The sequence below is a fragment of the Aphelocoma coerulescens genome, chromosome 10 (assembly GCF_041296385.1).
Source record: "Aphelocoma coerulescens isolate FSJ_1873_10779 chromosome 10, UR_Acoe_1.0, whole genome shotgun sequence".
In the NCBI taxonomy this organism is placed as follows: domain Eukaryota; kingdom Metazoa; phylum Chordata; class Aves; order Passeriformes; family Corvidae; genus Aphelocoma; species Aphelocoma coerulescens.
This window is the reverse complement of record NC_091024.1, coordinates 12,919,393-12,935,279: the sequence shown is the minus strand read 5'-3', so window position 1 is coordinate 12,935,279 and position 15,887 is coordinate 12,919,393. Positions and strand designations below refer to the sequence as shown.

General features: G+C 62.5%; 4 protein-coding genes across 7 annotated transcripts; 1 reads left to right on the top strand and 3 right to left on the bottom strand.

Annotated features, from left to right (window-relative positions):
• Window positions 1–55: 55 nt before the first annotated feature.
• On the bottom strand, window positions 56–1,612 carry HDDC3 (HD domain containing 3). Its single transcript, XM_069025665.1, has 4 exons — window positions 1,375–1,612; window positions 779–834; window positions 458–698; window positions 56–203 (listed from the first exon to the last, which is right to left on the bottom strand). Exons 1-4 carry the CDS (start codon window positions 1,610–1,612, stop codon window positions 73–75), a joined length of 666 nt encoding a protein of 221 aa, XP_068881766.1. The 3' UTR covers window positions 56–72.
• A 51-nt stretch (window positions 1,613–1,663) lies between these two features.
• Window positions 1,664–10,381, bottom strand: LOC138116381 (tubulin polyglutamylase TTLL13-like). 3 transcript variants are annotated; one of them, XM_069025658.1, is made up of 14 exons: window positions 9,171–9,289; window positions 8,546–8,676; window positions 8,023–8,179; window positions 7,667–7,810; window positions 7,042–7,127; window positions 6,707–6,932; window positions 6,089–6,273; window positions 5,306–5,494; window positions 4,699–4,834; window positions 4,172–4,384; window positions 3,555–3,897; window positions 2,690–2,924; window positions 2,033–2,143; window positions 1,664–1,963 (listed from the first exon to the last, which is right to left on the bottom strand). In XM_069025658.1, the coding sequence occupies exons 1-14, from the start codon at window positions 9,219–9,221 to the stop codon at window positions 1,681–1,683; spliced, it is 2,490 nt and encodes an 829-aa protein (XP_068881759.1). In that variant the 5' UTR covers window positions 9,222–9,289; the 3' UTR covers window positions 1,664–1,680. The 3 variants fall into 3 exon arrangements, with proteins under 3 accessions (XP_068881759.1, XP_068881757.1, XP_068881758.1); XM_069025656.1 differs by lacking the exons at window positions 1,664–1,963; window positions 2,033–2,143 and adding an exon at window positions 10,363–10,381 and having other exon boundaries at window positions 2,669–2,924; XM_069025657.1 differs by lacking the exons at window positions 1,664–1,963; window positions 2,033–2,143 and having other exon boundaries at window positions 2,669–2,924; window positions 4,172–4,378; window positions 9,171–9,246.
• On the bottom strand, window positions 9,250–12,360 carry GDPGP1 (GDP-D-glucose phosphorylase 1). Of its 2 annotated transcripts, XM_069025662.1 has the most exons (3): window positions 11,188–12,360; window positions 10,363–10,403; window positions 9,250–9,289 (listed from the first exon to the last, which is right to left on the bottom strand). In XM_069025662.1, the coding sequence occupies exon 1, from the start codon at window positions 12,264–12,266 to the stop codon at window positions 11,190–11,192; it is 1,077 nt and encodes a 358-aa protein (XP_068881763.1). In that variant the 5' UTR covers window positions 12,267–12,360; the 3' UTR covers window positions 9,250–9,289; window positions 10,363–10,403; window positions 11,188–11,189. The 2 variants fall into 2 exon arrangements, with proteins under 2 accessions (XP_068881763.1, XP_068881764.1); XM_069025663.1 differs by lacking the exon at window positions 9,250–9,289 and having other exon boundaries at window positions 10,342–10,403.
• CIB1 (calcium and integrin binding 1) lies at window positions 12,361–15,441 on the top strand. Its single transcript, XM_069025666.1, has 7 exons — window positions 12,361–12,465; window positions 12,648–12,682; window positions 13,198–13,300; window positions 13,720–13,873; window positions 14,123–14,241; window positions 14,316–14,404; window positions 14,677–15,441. Exons 1-7 carry the CDS (start codon window positions 12,415–12,417, stop codon window positions 14,696–14,698), a joined length of 573 nt encoding a protein of 190 aa, XP_068881767.1. The 5' UTR covers window positions 12,361–12,414; the 3' UTR covers window positions 14,699–15,441.
• The last annotated feature ends 446 nt before the right edge of the window (window positions 15,442–15,887 follow it).

Here is a 15,887-nt window from a genome sequence, read left to right as displayed (position 1 = left end):
CCGGCCCGCCCCGGCCCGCCCCGGCCCGCCCCGGCCCGCCCCGGCCCGCCCCGGCCCGCCCCGGCCCGGCGGTCACGTGGCCACGCCGCGCTGCTCGAACAGGCGCTGCAGCGCCCCCTCCAGGGCCGCACTGGTCCCGCGCAGCCCGGACACCACGCGCGCCGCCCACCGGAAGTACTCCTGCACGCGCTCCGCCGACCACCCTGCGGGGACATGTGTAACGTCACTTCCGGTCCCGCCGCACCGGGCCCGCCCCGGCCCCGCGTTCCCGGACACGGCGACACACACGCAGAGACGCGGGGACGCTCCCCCCACCATCTCCGCCACTGCTGCCCCCGGCCCAGGGCAACCTCGGCGCGGACGGGGCACAGCCAACAGGACCAGCCATGCTGCTGGCTGGGATCAGCCGGGCTCTCCCCCGTCCCCGCCGTGCCGGTGCCGTCGGCGCGGGCGGTACCTTGCGGCGTGCAGCGGTTCAGGTCCCGCAGGTTGTACAGCTTGTCCGCCAGCTTGACCAGCTTGGCCCGGCGGCTGCAAGCGGGTGCGCGCTCCACCTGCAGCCGCTTCCGCTCGGTCTTGGGCAACGTCTTGTCGTCCGTCACCTCCTCCACCACGCGCCGCACCTCTGCGCCGAACCGCTCCTCGATCTCGGAGAACGTGGTGTCCGTGTCCTCCACTGTGTCGTGCAGGAGGGCGGCCTGCAGCGGGGAGGGGACGAGGGGGACTGCAGGGGTCCGGGCCAAGCAAAGGGCACGGGCAGGGGAGGGCACGGCCTTACCTGCAGCACCACTATGTCCGTCACGCCGGCCTCATGCGCCAGGATCCTGGCGACGCCTGCAGCGAGAGCGGAAAAGTGGTGGGTGGCACCGGGGAACAGGCAGCTCCTGGGAACCGGGATAGTGGCTCCCGTGGGTGACACGGGGGCTGTGCTGCACGGTGGGCAGTGAGGTTTCCCCGGGATCAACCCTGGGCAGGAGAAACCCCACAGGCACATCCTGCGCAGTGAATCCTTTGGCTGGGCAGGCAGGAAGGTCCCAGGGGCTAGCACTGCCCCCAGGGTGGGCGCTGTCCCCAGGCCTGGCAGGTGCGATTGTGTCACAGGGGCCCCTCACCAACTCCTGTGGGCACCGTCCACAGCAGGGCAACAGTGTGGTGGGAGCCACAGCCATACACAGGGCTGGGGCGAGGGCTGCAGTGCTTCGAGGTGCTTCAGCCTATCGGGCTGAAGGACACAGTACGGGACAAGAGACACGGTTCTCTCTAGGGACCAGGGTGGGGGCTCCCGGGGATTGGCGGCGCTCCGGGGCAGGGAGGGTCGCAGGGGTGAGCGGTGCTCTGGGACAGAGGGGACGCGGTGCCGGGGGGTTTCCGCACCGATGGGATGGTTGATGTAGGGGGTGCCCTCGGGATCCTTCCGCCGCTGCGCCTTGTGTTTCCTGGCTGCAAAGTCCACTGCCTCCAGCAGCCGCGCCATCTCAGAGCCCATCCCCGCCGCCGCGGAGCCCAGGGCGGGCGCCTCGGAGCCCATCCCCGCCGCCGCGGAGCCCAGGGCCGGCGCCTCGGAGCCCATCCCCGCCGCCGCGGTGCCCAGGGCCGGCGCCTCGGAGTCCATCCCGCGGCCTCGGAGCCCGCGCCCGGCGCGACGGAAGCAGCACAATCGGAGGCGGGTCCCAACACCATTTATTGCGTGCTGGGCCCCGGCCCGCCCCAGCCCCGCGGTAGCCGGTACAACAGCGTCCCGTCGGGGGCGTGCACCTCGTGTCCGTCCCCCGCGCCCCGTCCCGGTCCCGGTCCCGGTGCCGTCGCGGCGGCGCTCAGTGCCCGCCGGTCCTGCCGCAGGCGGCGGCGTGGTGAGGGGCAGCCGCGGCTCCGCAGCACCCGCCGCACTACGTCGGTGCTGACGCCAAACCCCTGGGCCAGGCGCTCCAACGGCCACTCCTCGGGCAGCTCCTGCCGCAGGAACCTGCGGGCACGGGCACGGTCACCGGAGCGGTCACTGGGCGCGGCGCGGCCCGCCCGGTCTCTCGCTCACCGCAGCTGCTCCATCGCCTGCCAGGTCAGGGCGCGATCGGGGGCTCCGCGCCCCCCGCCCAGCTCCCGCCGCAGCCGCTCCATCCGCGCCGCCGCCCGCCGCCGCCGCGCCCTGCGGGTGACACGCGTGAGCGCCCGGGCCGGCACAGGCCCCGACCGCCGGCCGAGCGCTCCGCACCTCTCCGTCTCCTCCAGCGCCGGGTCCGGCGGCTCCGGGTCCCCGGGCCACGCCGCTGCCGCCCGCCGCGGGGCGCTGGCGAAGAGCGGGACCGCCCGCAGCCCGCGCTGGAGCAGCACCGCCATGGCCAGGAACAGGCCCAGGAACGGGCGGGGCCGGCGGGGGGGAGCGGCCCCGGCGGGGGAAGCGAGGTTCCGACGTGTCCAGAGCGCGGTGGCCTCTGGAGGGTTTCGCTGCAGGCGGCTGGAGGTCACAGACACGAGTGCGGCCAGGGCACGGACAGGGGCACAAGCACCAGCCTCCGGTCTTGGCAGACGTGAAGCTAGCTGGGGCGGGTGGCCGGAGCGATGCTGGGCCCAGGCTCTGGCCCGGGGGCTCAGCGGCCGATCCCAGAGTTGGTGGAGGCAGCCAACCTATCCAGCAGTCCTGGTTCTCATGCAAGCACACATGGGAGGAAGGCTGAGCCCTCGGCCATGCTACCTGTGCTTTTCATGCTGTGAATGTGTGAGGCGCTGGCATGGTGTGACACACTGGCACGACGAGGCTCTGCCATGGTGTGAGGCATGTGTGTGCTGCACGTGAACGGCAGTGGTGATGGGAAGCTCCTGGACCACAGCACAGCTGAAGATGCCATCACCTGTGGCCTGCCCTGGGCTGGCGGGGGAAGCCGGGGGACAGCTGCCTCCATGGGAAGATGACAGACTACCAGCAGCACCTGGAACAGTGCAGACAGATGTGAGGCTGTGCAGAGCCAGCAACTCTGCAGGTCAGCAGCCCCCCCACTGCCCTTCCTGGTGGGGCTTGGTCCTGGCCACCCCTCCTCTGCTCCTGCTCCACTCGTCCTAAGGCTGCAAAGTGGACGAAGCAGATGCCAGGGAGCCAGGCAGGGCTGGTGAGGATGGAGGGTAAGAGCATGGGCAGGGAGCAGTGTGGTGGGAGTGAGGCCTGGGAAGAGGCTGGGGGCGGTGCTGTGTCACCATGTCTCCTCTGACCCCCAGGAGCTAATGCGGGTACCCCTTTGACTTTCCTGGCTTCTCATACTCCCCCCATGCCTGCACATCAACCCTTGATCCTGGGAAACCACCCATGGTTCTTCCCTGTCCGTGCAAATGGGATGCTCCAAGCCTCAGACAGAGACTTCCAGCGGTTACCAGTGCACCAAGCAGAGCATGGTGACCCTTCTGCAGTGTCCCAGCATCCCTGAGAACTCCATCCAGCCCACCCATTCCTCCCACCCTGGGAAGGCCAGGAGCATCCACAGGAAGGTGATGCATACTTACAGCCCACCCATTCCTCCCACCCTGGGAAGGCCAGGAGCATCCACAGGAAGGTGATGCATACTTACAGCCTTCAGCCTGGGTTCCGGTGCCAGGGAGCTGCTGGTCTCTCAGCTGCAACCCCTTAGGTTGGGCGCAGGGCTGGGTGGCCACTGCCCGGCCCCGCAGCCAGCCCCTGCCCAGCGCCCGGGGGCCCTCGTGCCGCACGTGGTACGGGACACTCCGGCCTCGAACACAGAGGGTGTGCATGGCATTGGGATCTGGGCCTGGGATGTGCGGCAGCAGGGCCTCGCCTCTAGGGCTGTGCATGATCCTGTCCCCCAAGGGCTGAGCTGGGACTCCCAGGAACGAGAGAAGCATCATTAAATCACGGGTGTTGTGGTCCCCAAGGGCATCCCAGGGAAACTGCAGCTGGAAGGAGGGAAGCAAAATGGCCATGGCTTAGTTCCATAGGCCTTGGCACGAGATGGGAAGGAAAAGTCTTGTCTAGTCATGCACAGGTGCTCACTAAAGCCCCGCACTTTGTCCCCAGGTATGCTCCTACCACCACTCCAGCCTCACTCCATCCTGAAGGCACAGCAGCTGATCCGCCTGCAGCGGACCCCCATCCTGCCCCACCAGAGATGCTCAGTGCCCAATTCACTTCTCACCATCCTTCTGCCCTGGCTGTGTGGCAGCCCATTACCTGGCTCCGGAGGGTGCAGGATCCCTGGGTGTGGGGGATCCTCAGCTGTGGGGAGGATCCTCCCTCAGCTGTGGGGAGCAGCCGGGAAAGCTGATCAGTGATGCCCAGGTCTCGGATCAGCTTCTCACGCTGCAGCAGAGCATTCACTCTCCTCTTCTCTTCATGTTCCACGATGTCCTGGGGCTGCATGGAGTTGTACTGCATGCGCTGCACCTCGGCAGAAAAACACCTGAGCTATAGCAAAGCTGAAGCTGGGATAATGCACAGGTGAGACAAAGCCATGAGCTGCTCCAACCCTGGGGACAGTTATAGTCTCAGGGTGGGACAGAGATCCCAGTGAGAGCCAAAGTGGAAAGGCACAACACTGGTGCTTGCAAGTACTGCCAACACAAGCTGTCGACTTTGAACTTCAGGCAAGGAGTGAAACCTGGAATTTCAGCTCCATGGGTGCACCAATGGCCCAGCATAGCTCCCAGAGCCATGTCATTGACTTGGAGAGCCCACTGACAATGCTGACACTCAGGTACCTTTCTGTCCCATGTCTTGGTGCTTCTGAGGTGGGTTGTAGGAGCTGTGTTTTTATTCTGGATCCTCTCAGTTTTCTTCTTCCTGATGGCAGCTTCCAGCTTTTCATTTTTCAGGCGCATCTCCTCCAGCTGCTGCCTGCCACAGAACAGCAGAGTCACTCACTGACTCTTGTGGCTCAGAGCCACAATAGCAAAAGACTGTGGGGCAGTCTTCAACCTGAAGACATTTACTGCAGGCCAAAGTTCTGTATGGATAGCCCATAATAGAAATGTGCGAAGAGATGGGACAGGGATGCTTGTAAAGAGACTTTTAAAAAGAGAAATGCCCTTGGATTAGGCTGTGCCTGCCAAAAGGGAGGGGGACATTTGGGAAATGGTGTCTCCAGGGTCCAAAAGTCAATAGAATACTGCCCTTGCTTCTCTGGGGTCCATCTAAAAGGAGCTACTTCACTGTGGTGCCACAGCACATGCAGGCTCCTTCCTTTCCCCTTCCACTCTCCCCACTTTCCTACACTTGCCAAGCAGCTGAGTTGCTCCCCAGGAGGGATCAGGAGCACGTGGTCTCCATGCCACCTGTGAGAAGTGGGTTTCCACAGGAGCAGCATACCTGGCATGCTCTTCTCGTGCCTTGGATGCTGCTGTTTCCTGGAAGAGGGACCTGCCCTGCTGGAAGAATGGCTCATACTTCTCTGTCCCAGGTGCTGGGTAGATGCGTCGGAACCCCCCCAGGTGCTCATTCTCGTAGGTTTCAGCCTGTGCCAGCCAGGCAGCCTGGCTGCTCTCCTGCTCTCTGCGCCTGTGGCAGGAGAAAGGACAGGGAACTGTGGAGGGAGGCTCTGAGGCAGGCAGAGCACAGGGCTGACATGCTGAGCATGTCTCAGGATTATCCCAGGACTCCTGATAGAAACAGTAGCTGGAGAGAGCCGTGCCTTGCCTGCAAAGCAGCAGGCTCACTGAACACGAGCTTGTGAAAGGACATGCAGACAGAGGAAGGGGAAACCCTCAGCCTTGGAAAGGACCCCTGCCCTGGAGAAGGGCCCATGCCCAGGCTACTCCCAGTTCCTGAGGCAGGGCTGTGGATCCTCATGTGAGCATCCCTGCCAGCCTGGGATGCTGGCACTGTCCATCCCCAGTGAAAGAGATAATAAGCAGGTGCAGCTTGGGGATAGCTCTGTCAGGGCCCAGAGCACCAGGTGTCACAGATCTCCTGGCACCCAGAGAGGAGCCCTGGCTCCTCCTTGCAGGATGCAGATGGCTTGGTAGAGCTCAGAGGCTGCAGAATGCTGTGGGCTCTGGGAGCTTCCACCAGCCAACCCTGGTGTTGTCCTGCCCTGTCATGCCCTGTCTTTGCTCACTAGGGACCTGCAGCACTGTGGGAGAACAGCAATACCTGGACTCACGGGGAGTCTGGTTGGCCTGAAGGAGCCGTTCCTTTACCCGCCGCTTGTCTTCCTCCAGCACCTTCTTTCTGTCACAGGCGTGCACATTGATCAGGTGGAAGGTGTCACACAGAAGGGCATCCTTCACCTCATGGTCTAGCTGAGAATCTGTGTTGAAGCTGGGAGAGTGGTTCACCTGCCAAGACACAAGCAAGTAACCTAACCTGGCACCCCAGCTCCCAGCCCATGGCCCCAGCCACGCCCCACACCATCCCATGGATGCTCTTCCCCGTGTCAGAGACAGGAAGCAGGAAGCCACATGCGGCACTCTCTCCTGCAGTGTGTTGCCTACTTGTGCCACAGGTCACCTGGATCCCACCCCACAGGGTGCAGGCAGAGGGCAACTGTCCCAAATTCAGGGTGCTCACAGGACAAGGGGTCTGAAGGCTTGGGAAATTCCCTGTTGTTAGATGGTGTGCAGGAAGTGGATCCTGCTCACAGCAGGTTGTTTGGCTTCACAGCCTGGTTAATTCTGTGAGCAAGGAGGCCCTTTTGAATCAAACAAACGCTGTTCATCCCAACCCCCCTGTCCTAGTCCCCCAGCTCTGAGCTCTCCACTCCTTCCTCACCTCCAGCAGCCATGGCCTCAGCCTTCTATCCAGCAAAATGTCAAAGCCCAGAATTTCAAAGCAGGCACAGCCAGTAGTGTGGTTGGGGAAGCAGCTCTGGTAGTGGTGTTTCAGCACAGGGTGAGCTGAAATCAGCGTTTTTATAACAATGTCATCAATATCTGCCCAGAGCTTTGTTGTGTCATAGCTGTGCTCTGCCATCCAGGCATTCAGGGTGGACAGTTTCCTGTGTGGGGAACAGGAGGTGGTAAGGGCTCAGCTGTGTCACCCCAGGAAAGCTGAGGTAAACCAGTGTCCCCAGGCAGTGTTCTTGCAATGCTCAGACATGCCAGTACCTCTTGCTGCCCATCGTGTCATCCTGGACAAAGTTCTCATTGCGTTTGTTGATTGCATAGTTGGTCAGGTGCATGCAGATGTCACCCTGGCAGGGAACCACAAGAGACATTTGTTCACTCTGAACCACTGAGCAAGAACAGAAACAGCCCCACCAGATACTCCCATGTTCTTTTCTGCCTGAAGCACAGGCAAAGTAGGAATGGTGTGGAATTGAGCACGCTTATCAGGGCCAGAAGCAGAACATGCTGCCCAGAGACACCAGGGGGCTTCAATCTGCAGGTTTTCAAAACCTGATGGGGTGAGACCCCAAGAAACCAGATATGAATTTATTGTTGACCAAGTTTTGAGCATGATGTTGCAAGGTTCCATCCAAGCAAACAACTCCATGATTCTGTGGTAATTCCAGTAAACAGCCCAAATGTGGGGCCTTGGGGTAGATCTACTATCCCTCCTGAAACACCTCCTGTGAGGAGGACGGGGTATAGAGGAAGAACAGAAAAGCATCAAGCTGGGACTCCTGCAACCCCCAGTACCTGCCTTTTCAAGGCCTGGAATGCCCCCAGGACAAGTTAAGAACTGACACCTACAGATACTACATGAGTGTTTTTGAAACTTCCTTTTTACCAGGTTTCTGCTGCTGCAATCGATGTACCTCATGGTGGCAAACCGGGCCAGGCCCTCCTTGTAGAGAAAAATCCTGAGTGGGTCACAGGATGTGACCAGCACATAGATGCGCATGTCAAACTTGAATCCATCAATGAGGAAAGGCTGTGAGGAAAGAGGCAGGAGCAAGGGTGAGGTGAGGAACTGCTCCTCTGCCTGTGCTGCTCAGCAGAGGGGTGAGCATTGTCTGCATCCTCGATGTGCCGCAGCCACACCCACACCTCCAGCAGACCTGAGGAGACCCGGGGAGCATGGGGCATGCTGGCAGAGTGAGGAGGCTGGAATCCCACCCCGGTGTTCCGGGACTGTCCCAGTACCTCAGAGATGTACTGCTGACAGATCATGCGTTCCCCATGCTTGATCTCCTCCAGGTGGTGGGTTATGAAGATCCCTCTTCCCTGGCAGCTGTTGTCGGGCTTGCAGATGAATGTTCTTGTTTTCCTTGTGGATCTGTAGGCCTGGAAATCTCCGTAGCTGTGCAAGGAAGGGGTGACTATCACCAGCTGCAAAAAACACCCCTCTGAACTCTCTTCTAACAGCTGGGTACTGAAACTGTAGCGCTGCAGGCCAGCAAACGCTGAACTTCTGCAGGGGAGGAGTCAAAACCCCCATTCCCCATCAAGTCACAGATTGATCCCTGCGTGACCTGACCCAGCTCTCCGCATCCCACCTTTTCCTTGCCCTTATCTCTCTACCTGTACTGGAAGGTCTGCAGAAGAGCTCACCATGGTGCATGCCAAGGCAAGTTAAGATTTGGACTCTGGTGCCCAGAAAGAGCAGGCGAGCAGCCTCCCCCCGCCGTGTCACCCCGTCCCCGTGGCACTGTCCCATGCCACTCACTCGGCTGGCAGGCACCACGTGCGGGGGAAGATGTTGTACTCCGTGGGGAAGAGCCGGAGCATGCGGTTCAGGTTGCGAGCCAGCAGGTCCTTACGGCACAGCTCAATCATGCCTGGGAAGTGGTTGATTTTCTGAAAGTGGAGCAGAAAAACCCAGATCAGCGGAGACCCTGTGGGGATGGATTCTCCCAGCCCCGAGGAGAGCCTGTGCATGGAGAAGCAGCAGTGAGTGGGAAGCCAGGCCTGTGGCTGCCTTGAACTACTACTGAGGGGTGAGACTTGCTACAGCTGCTGTATCTGAGCTTCACTAGTGATTTATCTGCCCATTCCATCTTAGCCCTGGAGCACCATAAGAGCCATTTATTATTGACAGTCATTTATTTCACAGCACATTACAGGGCTGGAATGCTCCTGCTCCCACCATAGCTGCTGAATGCTGCTGGTGACACCAACCAGGGACATGGCACAAGCAAAGGTATCTAACCCTGTGCCCTGGAGCCGAGGCACAGACAGCACATGGCACTGCTTTGGATGCTTCTGTTTCACTCTGCCACGTGCTGTTCCATAGACAGCCTTGTGTCACCCTTGTCCCTGAGCAATTCCAGCTGGGCAGCCATTTTGTTTACCTGGAACCGCTTCATTTCCATGAGGCGCTCCAAAGAGACCGCGCCGTCCATCCAGCACACCGTCCACTCCTCGTTTTCTCCCGCTTCCTTCAGCCCGCAGTGCTGCGCTGCCCGCCGCACTGTGCCAAGGCAAGCAGTGACAGGGGCCAGGCAGGGGAGCCATGTACAGGGACTGATAAACCCCCAAAATAACCAGGGATGGAATGTGAAATGAATCTCTGGCTGAGGAGCCACATACAGGGACTGACACTTCCCCAAAATAAGAAGGGATGGAGTATGGACTAGTCTCTCCAGGCTGCAGTTCCCCTCTCAGAGGTATAAGGTATTGGCATGATCCCTTGGAAGGTGTCAGGAACACCAATTTACCAGTTTTATCTGGCCAACCCCGCAAGCCTCTGGTTGAAAGTGTTCTGGGAGCTCTTAACCCTCTAATTCCACCTGTCTTGAGGTGCCAGGGCCCCTCAACAGCAGGGTTGAACTTCCCATGAGTCTTACACCTCACAGACAGATACAAATCTTGTGAAGGTGTGAATTTAATCACTCAAATCAAAGGTCTTTCAGCAGCAGAAGACAGCTCTGCAGGAAAAGCTCTCTGCTGGGACGGTTCATGCTAGTGCCAAGTATGAATGTGGCAGGGGTTGGGAGGTGATGGGGGTCCATGCACATCCCTTAGCAAAGTAGATTAATAACACCCCTCCAGGGCCAGGAGTTTGTTCTTTCAAGATCCAGCTTGTGGAAGGAAAGAAGAATGAGAGATGAGAGTGGACCAGCTCCCTGGAGTTACCAGGGATGGACAGCACACGGAGAGGTTCCAGGTACAGATCCTGCCTGTTCACTACCAACTTTACCTTAAACAGTTGACAACCCTCAGGTCCTGTCTCCAAGCCCAGGTACTCCCTTGCACTGTACCTGATGCAACCCTTCTTGCCCATTTTAGCAGACAGCTGGCAAATGCAAGTGTGGGGGATGTTGAGGGCTCGCGCTGCTGTTGCACATTTTAAATCAGGAGAAATCTCACTCCAAAGCGTGACAAACTCCCCACTAACACGGGGGCCCTGTGCCAGTCACTGGCAGCAGTACATAAACCAGTGGGAACTGGGTGCCAGCACCGCTCCTGGCTGTGCAGGCACCTGGAGAGCCTGCGGGTGTGGGCTGGAAGCCTCCAGGGACCCCCCCAGCCCCTCTGACTTACCACTCTCGTACTTGCAGCCGCTCAGGTTGATGGAGGGGACACTGGAATAGAGATGAGATTACAGTAGCTCAGCGAGGCACCGGGCGTAGGACAGAGTGGGGACACAGCCCCGGTCCCTCACACACACGCACAGAGCACACCGGGCAGTCTGACCAAGCCAGCCCGGATTCGGTACAGCCCTAAGGAGAAGGGCAGGCTGGTCCTGGGCACGGAGCCGTGGCCGGGCGTGTCACACAGGGGATCGCTAGGGCAATTTCAGGGGAACACTATTTATTTTGGGTCAGCGGGGCCCTGGCCCGGCTCCCGGGAGCTGGGCAGCGCCGGGCACCAGCTGGGCACTGTCCCACGGGAAGCAGCGGGGCCGGGCCCGGCACGGCTGGGCTGGGGCTAGGACTGAGCGCGAGTGAGGCAGCGGGAGGCGCCTCCGGGAGCGGCTGGATGGGCTCCATCCGGACCCTGCCGGGGGGCTGTGGCCCCACACTCGCCTGCGCTTCCTCCGCGGCTCGGGTCCGGCGGGGGCAGCGGGACGGTCCGGGGGGACCGCGGCGACGGCCGCCTCCTCGCCCAGAGGAGTTCCCGGGCGTGGGCCCGGGCCCATGCTCCCCCCGCCGCCGCCGGCCGCCGCCATTACACCGCTCCCGGGTCCGCCGCGTTCCCATGGCGACCGGACCATAGAGACGTCGGCATCGCCAGGCGGAGCGACCCCCTGGGGTCACGTGACAGTCAGTTCCGCATCCTCCGCCGCGCAGCGGCCCCTGCCGCGCGGAGGCCTCACCGCCGGTCCCGGTGCCGTCAGCTTTGCAGCAGCCCCGCCGGTGCCCGTACCATCAGCTCTCCAGCAGCCGCGCCAGCTCCCCACCGAGGTGCAGCAGCTCGGGCTCGGGCAGCAGGTGCTGGCGGATGGCGCTCAGGGCCTGCACCTCGGTGATGTCCCGGTAGAGCGGCTCGGCGGGCAGCGGCAGCAGCCCCGCCAGCTCGCACAACGCCACGGCGAAGGGCTCACCCGCCTTGGGGCCGAAGAGGGGCCGGCGCGCCCACAGCAGCACCCGCAGCCCGCGGCCACCTCCGGTCCCGGGCCCCGCCGGCGGGTCGCCCCGCGTGGCCAGCACATTGCAGGCCAGCCCAACACCGGCCACGTGCTCCGCCGCCCGGCACACGGCCCGCGACACCGGCTCCAGCGCCGCAGGGCCGGGGGCGAAGAAGAGGAAGGCGGGGGCCGGTCCGGCGCGGAGGAGCCCCAGGCGCGGCCCCAGCGGCTCGGCCGGCGCCTCCTCCAGCGGCAGCGGGCGGCCCAGGTAGAGCCCGTGCAGGTGCAGGTGGTTCACCGAGGCGCCGCCGCCCAGCCCGTTGAAGCCCACGCAGAATCCGGGGTGGGCGCTGAGCAGCGCCGCTTCCAGCGCCCCGCGCAGCGCCGGGGCCGTCAGCACCTGCGGCAGCCGCCGCGCCGGTTCGGGCAGCAGCAGGACGTGTCCCCGCTCCAACGGGCTGGCGTTGATGGCCACCAGCAGCGGGTCGGGTGGCGGCCCCGGGCCTCCGGTGCGGCGCAGGCGGAACAGCAGCTCGGCGGGGCGCAGACGGGTGAAGTTGAAGGCGCCGGGGTCGAAGGGATCCCGGAGGCTGCGGACGGGCTGCGGCGGGCGGCGCTCCGCGCTGCGCTGCTCGTTCAGCTGCGCCACGAGGCGCACGGGACCGGGCAGGACGCGGGTGGGCAGCGGCCCCAGCCGGTACCGGAACAGTCCCCGCTCCATACGGTCGCTCCACCCCGCTAGCAGCACCCGGTCGAACCGGGAAGGCGCGGAGTCCGGGTCGCCCCAGCCGGCTGCCTGCAGCACGAAGTCCTCCTCGCCGTACACGAACTCCTCGGGGTTCGGCTCGCTCAGCTCCCCTCCCGCCACCGCCGTCATCTCCGCCACTGCTGGCCCCGCGGACCCGGGAATCCGCCGTGTGCGCGGGCGGGCGGGGCTGCGTTGTGCGTGTGGGCGCGTTTGCCCCGCCCCGGGGCGGGCAGTTGCTGTGGCAGCAGGTGAGTGACGTGCGTAGGGAAGCGGCGCCATGGGCGGCTCGGCTAGTCTGATACCGCGGGACCTGCTGGGCGAGTACCAGGTACCGACACCGGCACCAGGGGAGGGGGGCGGCTGCAGGGGGGGCACGGGAGGGCGGCGCGGTCCCGAGGCGGAAGGCGCCCAGAGGCCAAGGATCCCATGGCTGGGGTGCCCTGGGTCCGGCCTTGGCCCCCGTACCGGTGCTGACCCCGGTGTCGGTGCTGACCCGTGCTCTCCCCGCAGGAGCTGACGTTCCTGAGCAAGCAGGAGATCTTGCTGTAAGTACCACCGGGCGGAATACCGTAAGTGGGGCGGGTGGAGGCGCGAACCCTGGCGCCAGCCAGGTCCCGCGGGTCCTCAGCCTCTGCCGGGGGGTACGGAGAGCTCTGGCCCTGCCCCGGGGCTCCCGTTCGGCCGAGACGCCCAGCTGAGCCGGGCGGTGCCGGTGGCACTCCCTAGCAGCCGGCGGGCGAAGGTCGCGGGTGCTGCTGGCGGCGAGGGCCGGGCCGGGCCGGTGACGCCCTGGCCCGCGGCGTAGGGGCTGGAGGGCCGGCCCGAACCCGCGGTGACCCCTCTGAAGCCCCGGACCTCGGGGTGGGCAGCAGACAGACCGGCTCCTCTCCCTGGTCCCGGGAGCAGCTGTGGGACCCCCGGCCGACACGCTCCCGCCCGGCAAAGTTGGCAGGAGCTGTGGGAACGGGCCGCACGGCCCTGGGAAGCGCGGCCGGTGCCCAGACGGGCTCCTGCCTTCCCGCTCGCTCCACAGAGCCGCTCTTTTTCTTGCCTCTTAAAGTGCCTACAAGAGGTTCAGTGAACTGCTGCCAAAGGAGGAGAGGGAGAGCGCCTGCTCCGCGCGGGTTCCCAAGAGCCACATCCTGACGCTGCCTGAGCTGCGGGTATGGTGCCTGGCAGGCACGGGACACTGCTGCTCCTGGGTTAAGGGCGTGTTTTGGCAGGGCCCCATGTATCCACCACGGCCTCGCTGTGCCAACGCTCTGTCCTCAGCTGTGCCAACAAAGAGCTTCCTTATCCCCACCGAGCAACTGAGGATCCCAGGGATCCCTGCTGTGCCATGGAGGATCCCAAGGATCCCTGCTGTGGAGGATCCTGGGGATTCCTGCTCGGCTACAAAGGATCCTGCTTATCCCCGCTGCACTGGCCTGCATCCTGGGAGGCAGGTTTGACCGTGCCATGGGTGACAGAGCAGTGGCAGAGTGGGACACCTGCTCACCTGCCAGAACAGTAGCCACAGCCAGTGTGTGCCTGATGAAGCCAGCATGACCCAGCCCTGCCTGAGCCATTCCCATGTCTACAGGCAAACCCCTTCCAGCACCGGATCTGCCATGTGTTCTCAACCTCAGAGACCGGGGATGACAGCATGTCATTTGAAGACTTCCTCGATATGCTGAGTGTCTTCAGCGATTCTGCCACCTCTGACATCAAATCCCACTATGCCTTCCGCATCTTTGGTAAGGCTGGGGACAGGTGCAGTGTTCTGGGATCCCTGCACCTTGGGGAAGCAGGAGCAGGGTGATGAATCAATGTTCAGAAGGGCTGGTAGTGCCCTTGGAGCACCCACCTGGATGGTGGCTTTAGGAACTCCCTGTGGGAATGGCTGGTTTGGCACAGTGAGGTGCATGGAGCGGTGCAGTGCCGGTGCTTGTGACTCTCTGGAGTCACTGTGGCCCTGCTAAAACCTACCTTTTCCCTCCCCACAGACTTTGATGAAGATGGGATTCTAGACAGGAAGGACCTGGAGCAACTGGTGAACTGCCTGACAGGGCAGGGCGAGGAGTCCCGGCTGAGCAGCGCAGAGATGGAGCAGCTCATCCAAAATGTGAGGCCAGTTGGCCAGGGCACGGGCACTGCATGGCCCCAGGCACAGAGCTCACCGCTCGCCTTCCCCCACAGATCCTGGAGGAGTCTGACATCGACAAGGACGGCACCATCAACCTCTCTGAATTCCAGCACGTTGTGTCCCGCTCTCCGGACTTTGCCAGGTGCGGTGGTCTCCAGAGGCTGTCTGGGGGTTTATCACCCTGATTGCTGAGCTGGCACTTGGGCAGAGCTAGTGGTGGCAGGAGGGCAGGGCTGCCCTGTGCCAAGTCAGCCGTAATGGCAGAGGGAACTGCATCCCATGCTGGCTCTGTGTCCCAGGCTGGCTCTACACAGCCTCTCCTGCACGGGGATTCTGGTTCCTGCAGCGCTGGGTGCTTGTAAAGCCTTTGTGTGACCTAGCAAGCAGGTGCAGAACCTGTCATGTCTCTTGCAGCTCCTTCAAGATTGTCCTGTGAGCCTTGTGGCTGTCCAGCAGCACTCCTCCAGTTCCTCCAGCACTCCTCCAGTTCCTGCAGCTCTTTGTGGGCTCAGCCATTTCCTCTTTCAGGGAGCACAGGCCTGGCCCCTCAATGGCCTGGCTGTGCTGAAATGCCTTGAGCAGGAAGCCTCCTGCTCCCCTCTCAGGTGCTTGCTTGGCAGCAGGGGGTCCAAGAAATCTGCCTCTCCTGCAGCCCCTCTGCTCTCCTACCACTGGAATTTGAATCCCTATGCATTCCAAGGGCAGCTCTGCAAGTGAGGGAGGAAGAGCTGCTCTTGCCTGCACCAGCACCACCCCTCTCTGCCCTCAGGACCAATTCCTATGTTGTGCCTTCCAGCAGCAGGCAGGGAGCTGCCTCCCCTGCCGCCTCTTCCTGCCTCTCCTGTGTTTCTGGGAGCCTCCCTGCTGCCACATGGATCCATTTCTCTGAGCAATAACGTGAACATGGATCCTCTGAGCAATAACCAAAATGTGGATCATTCTTCATGACCAATAACCCAAACGGGGGTGCTTTCTCTGAGCAGTCACTCAAGTGTCACTGTACAGGTGCCACCCCACAGCAGAGCTGTTCCCCATGGCTGTGCTCAGAGCCTGCTCTCCTCCTCCTCCTCCCTTTCTCTCTCCACCCCTCTTCTGGCTCCAGCCCAGCAGCTGCTCTGCTGCCCTGGCCTCTTCCTCCCCCAGTCCCTTCGAGGACACAATTAAAGGGCTCCGGTTTCACCCTTGCTCTTTGCTGCCTTTGTCCGGCTGTGGGACGGGTGCCACAAGGGTGTTGGGGACATGGGCTCCTGCCAGGCCCCTCTGCTTATGTGCCAGCCACCACTCTAGGGGATAGGTTCCACGTCCTGCTCCATGACAGCCCTTTCCGTGGACCACCTCCTTCCCTCCGTCCTCCACACTGGGATCCTTCTGGGCAGCACAAAGAGCTCAACGCTGGCACCAAGGGAAATCCTGGGCAGGCGAGTGGTACCGTCATTGCAGGCAGCACCAGGGTCCTTTGTCCTTGTTCAGGCATCGTCTCTGCCCTGGCCTGCAGCCAGTGGCCCTGCCAGGACTAATGTGGGGCCTGGGGTCCCCCGAGCCCCCATGCTGGGCCAAAGCAGCTGATGGCTCTCAGGGCTCTGGCATGGCTGTTTCTCACACAGTGGCTCCTGCTCCTGGTGCTG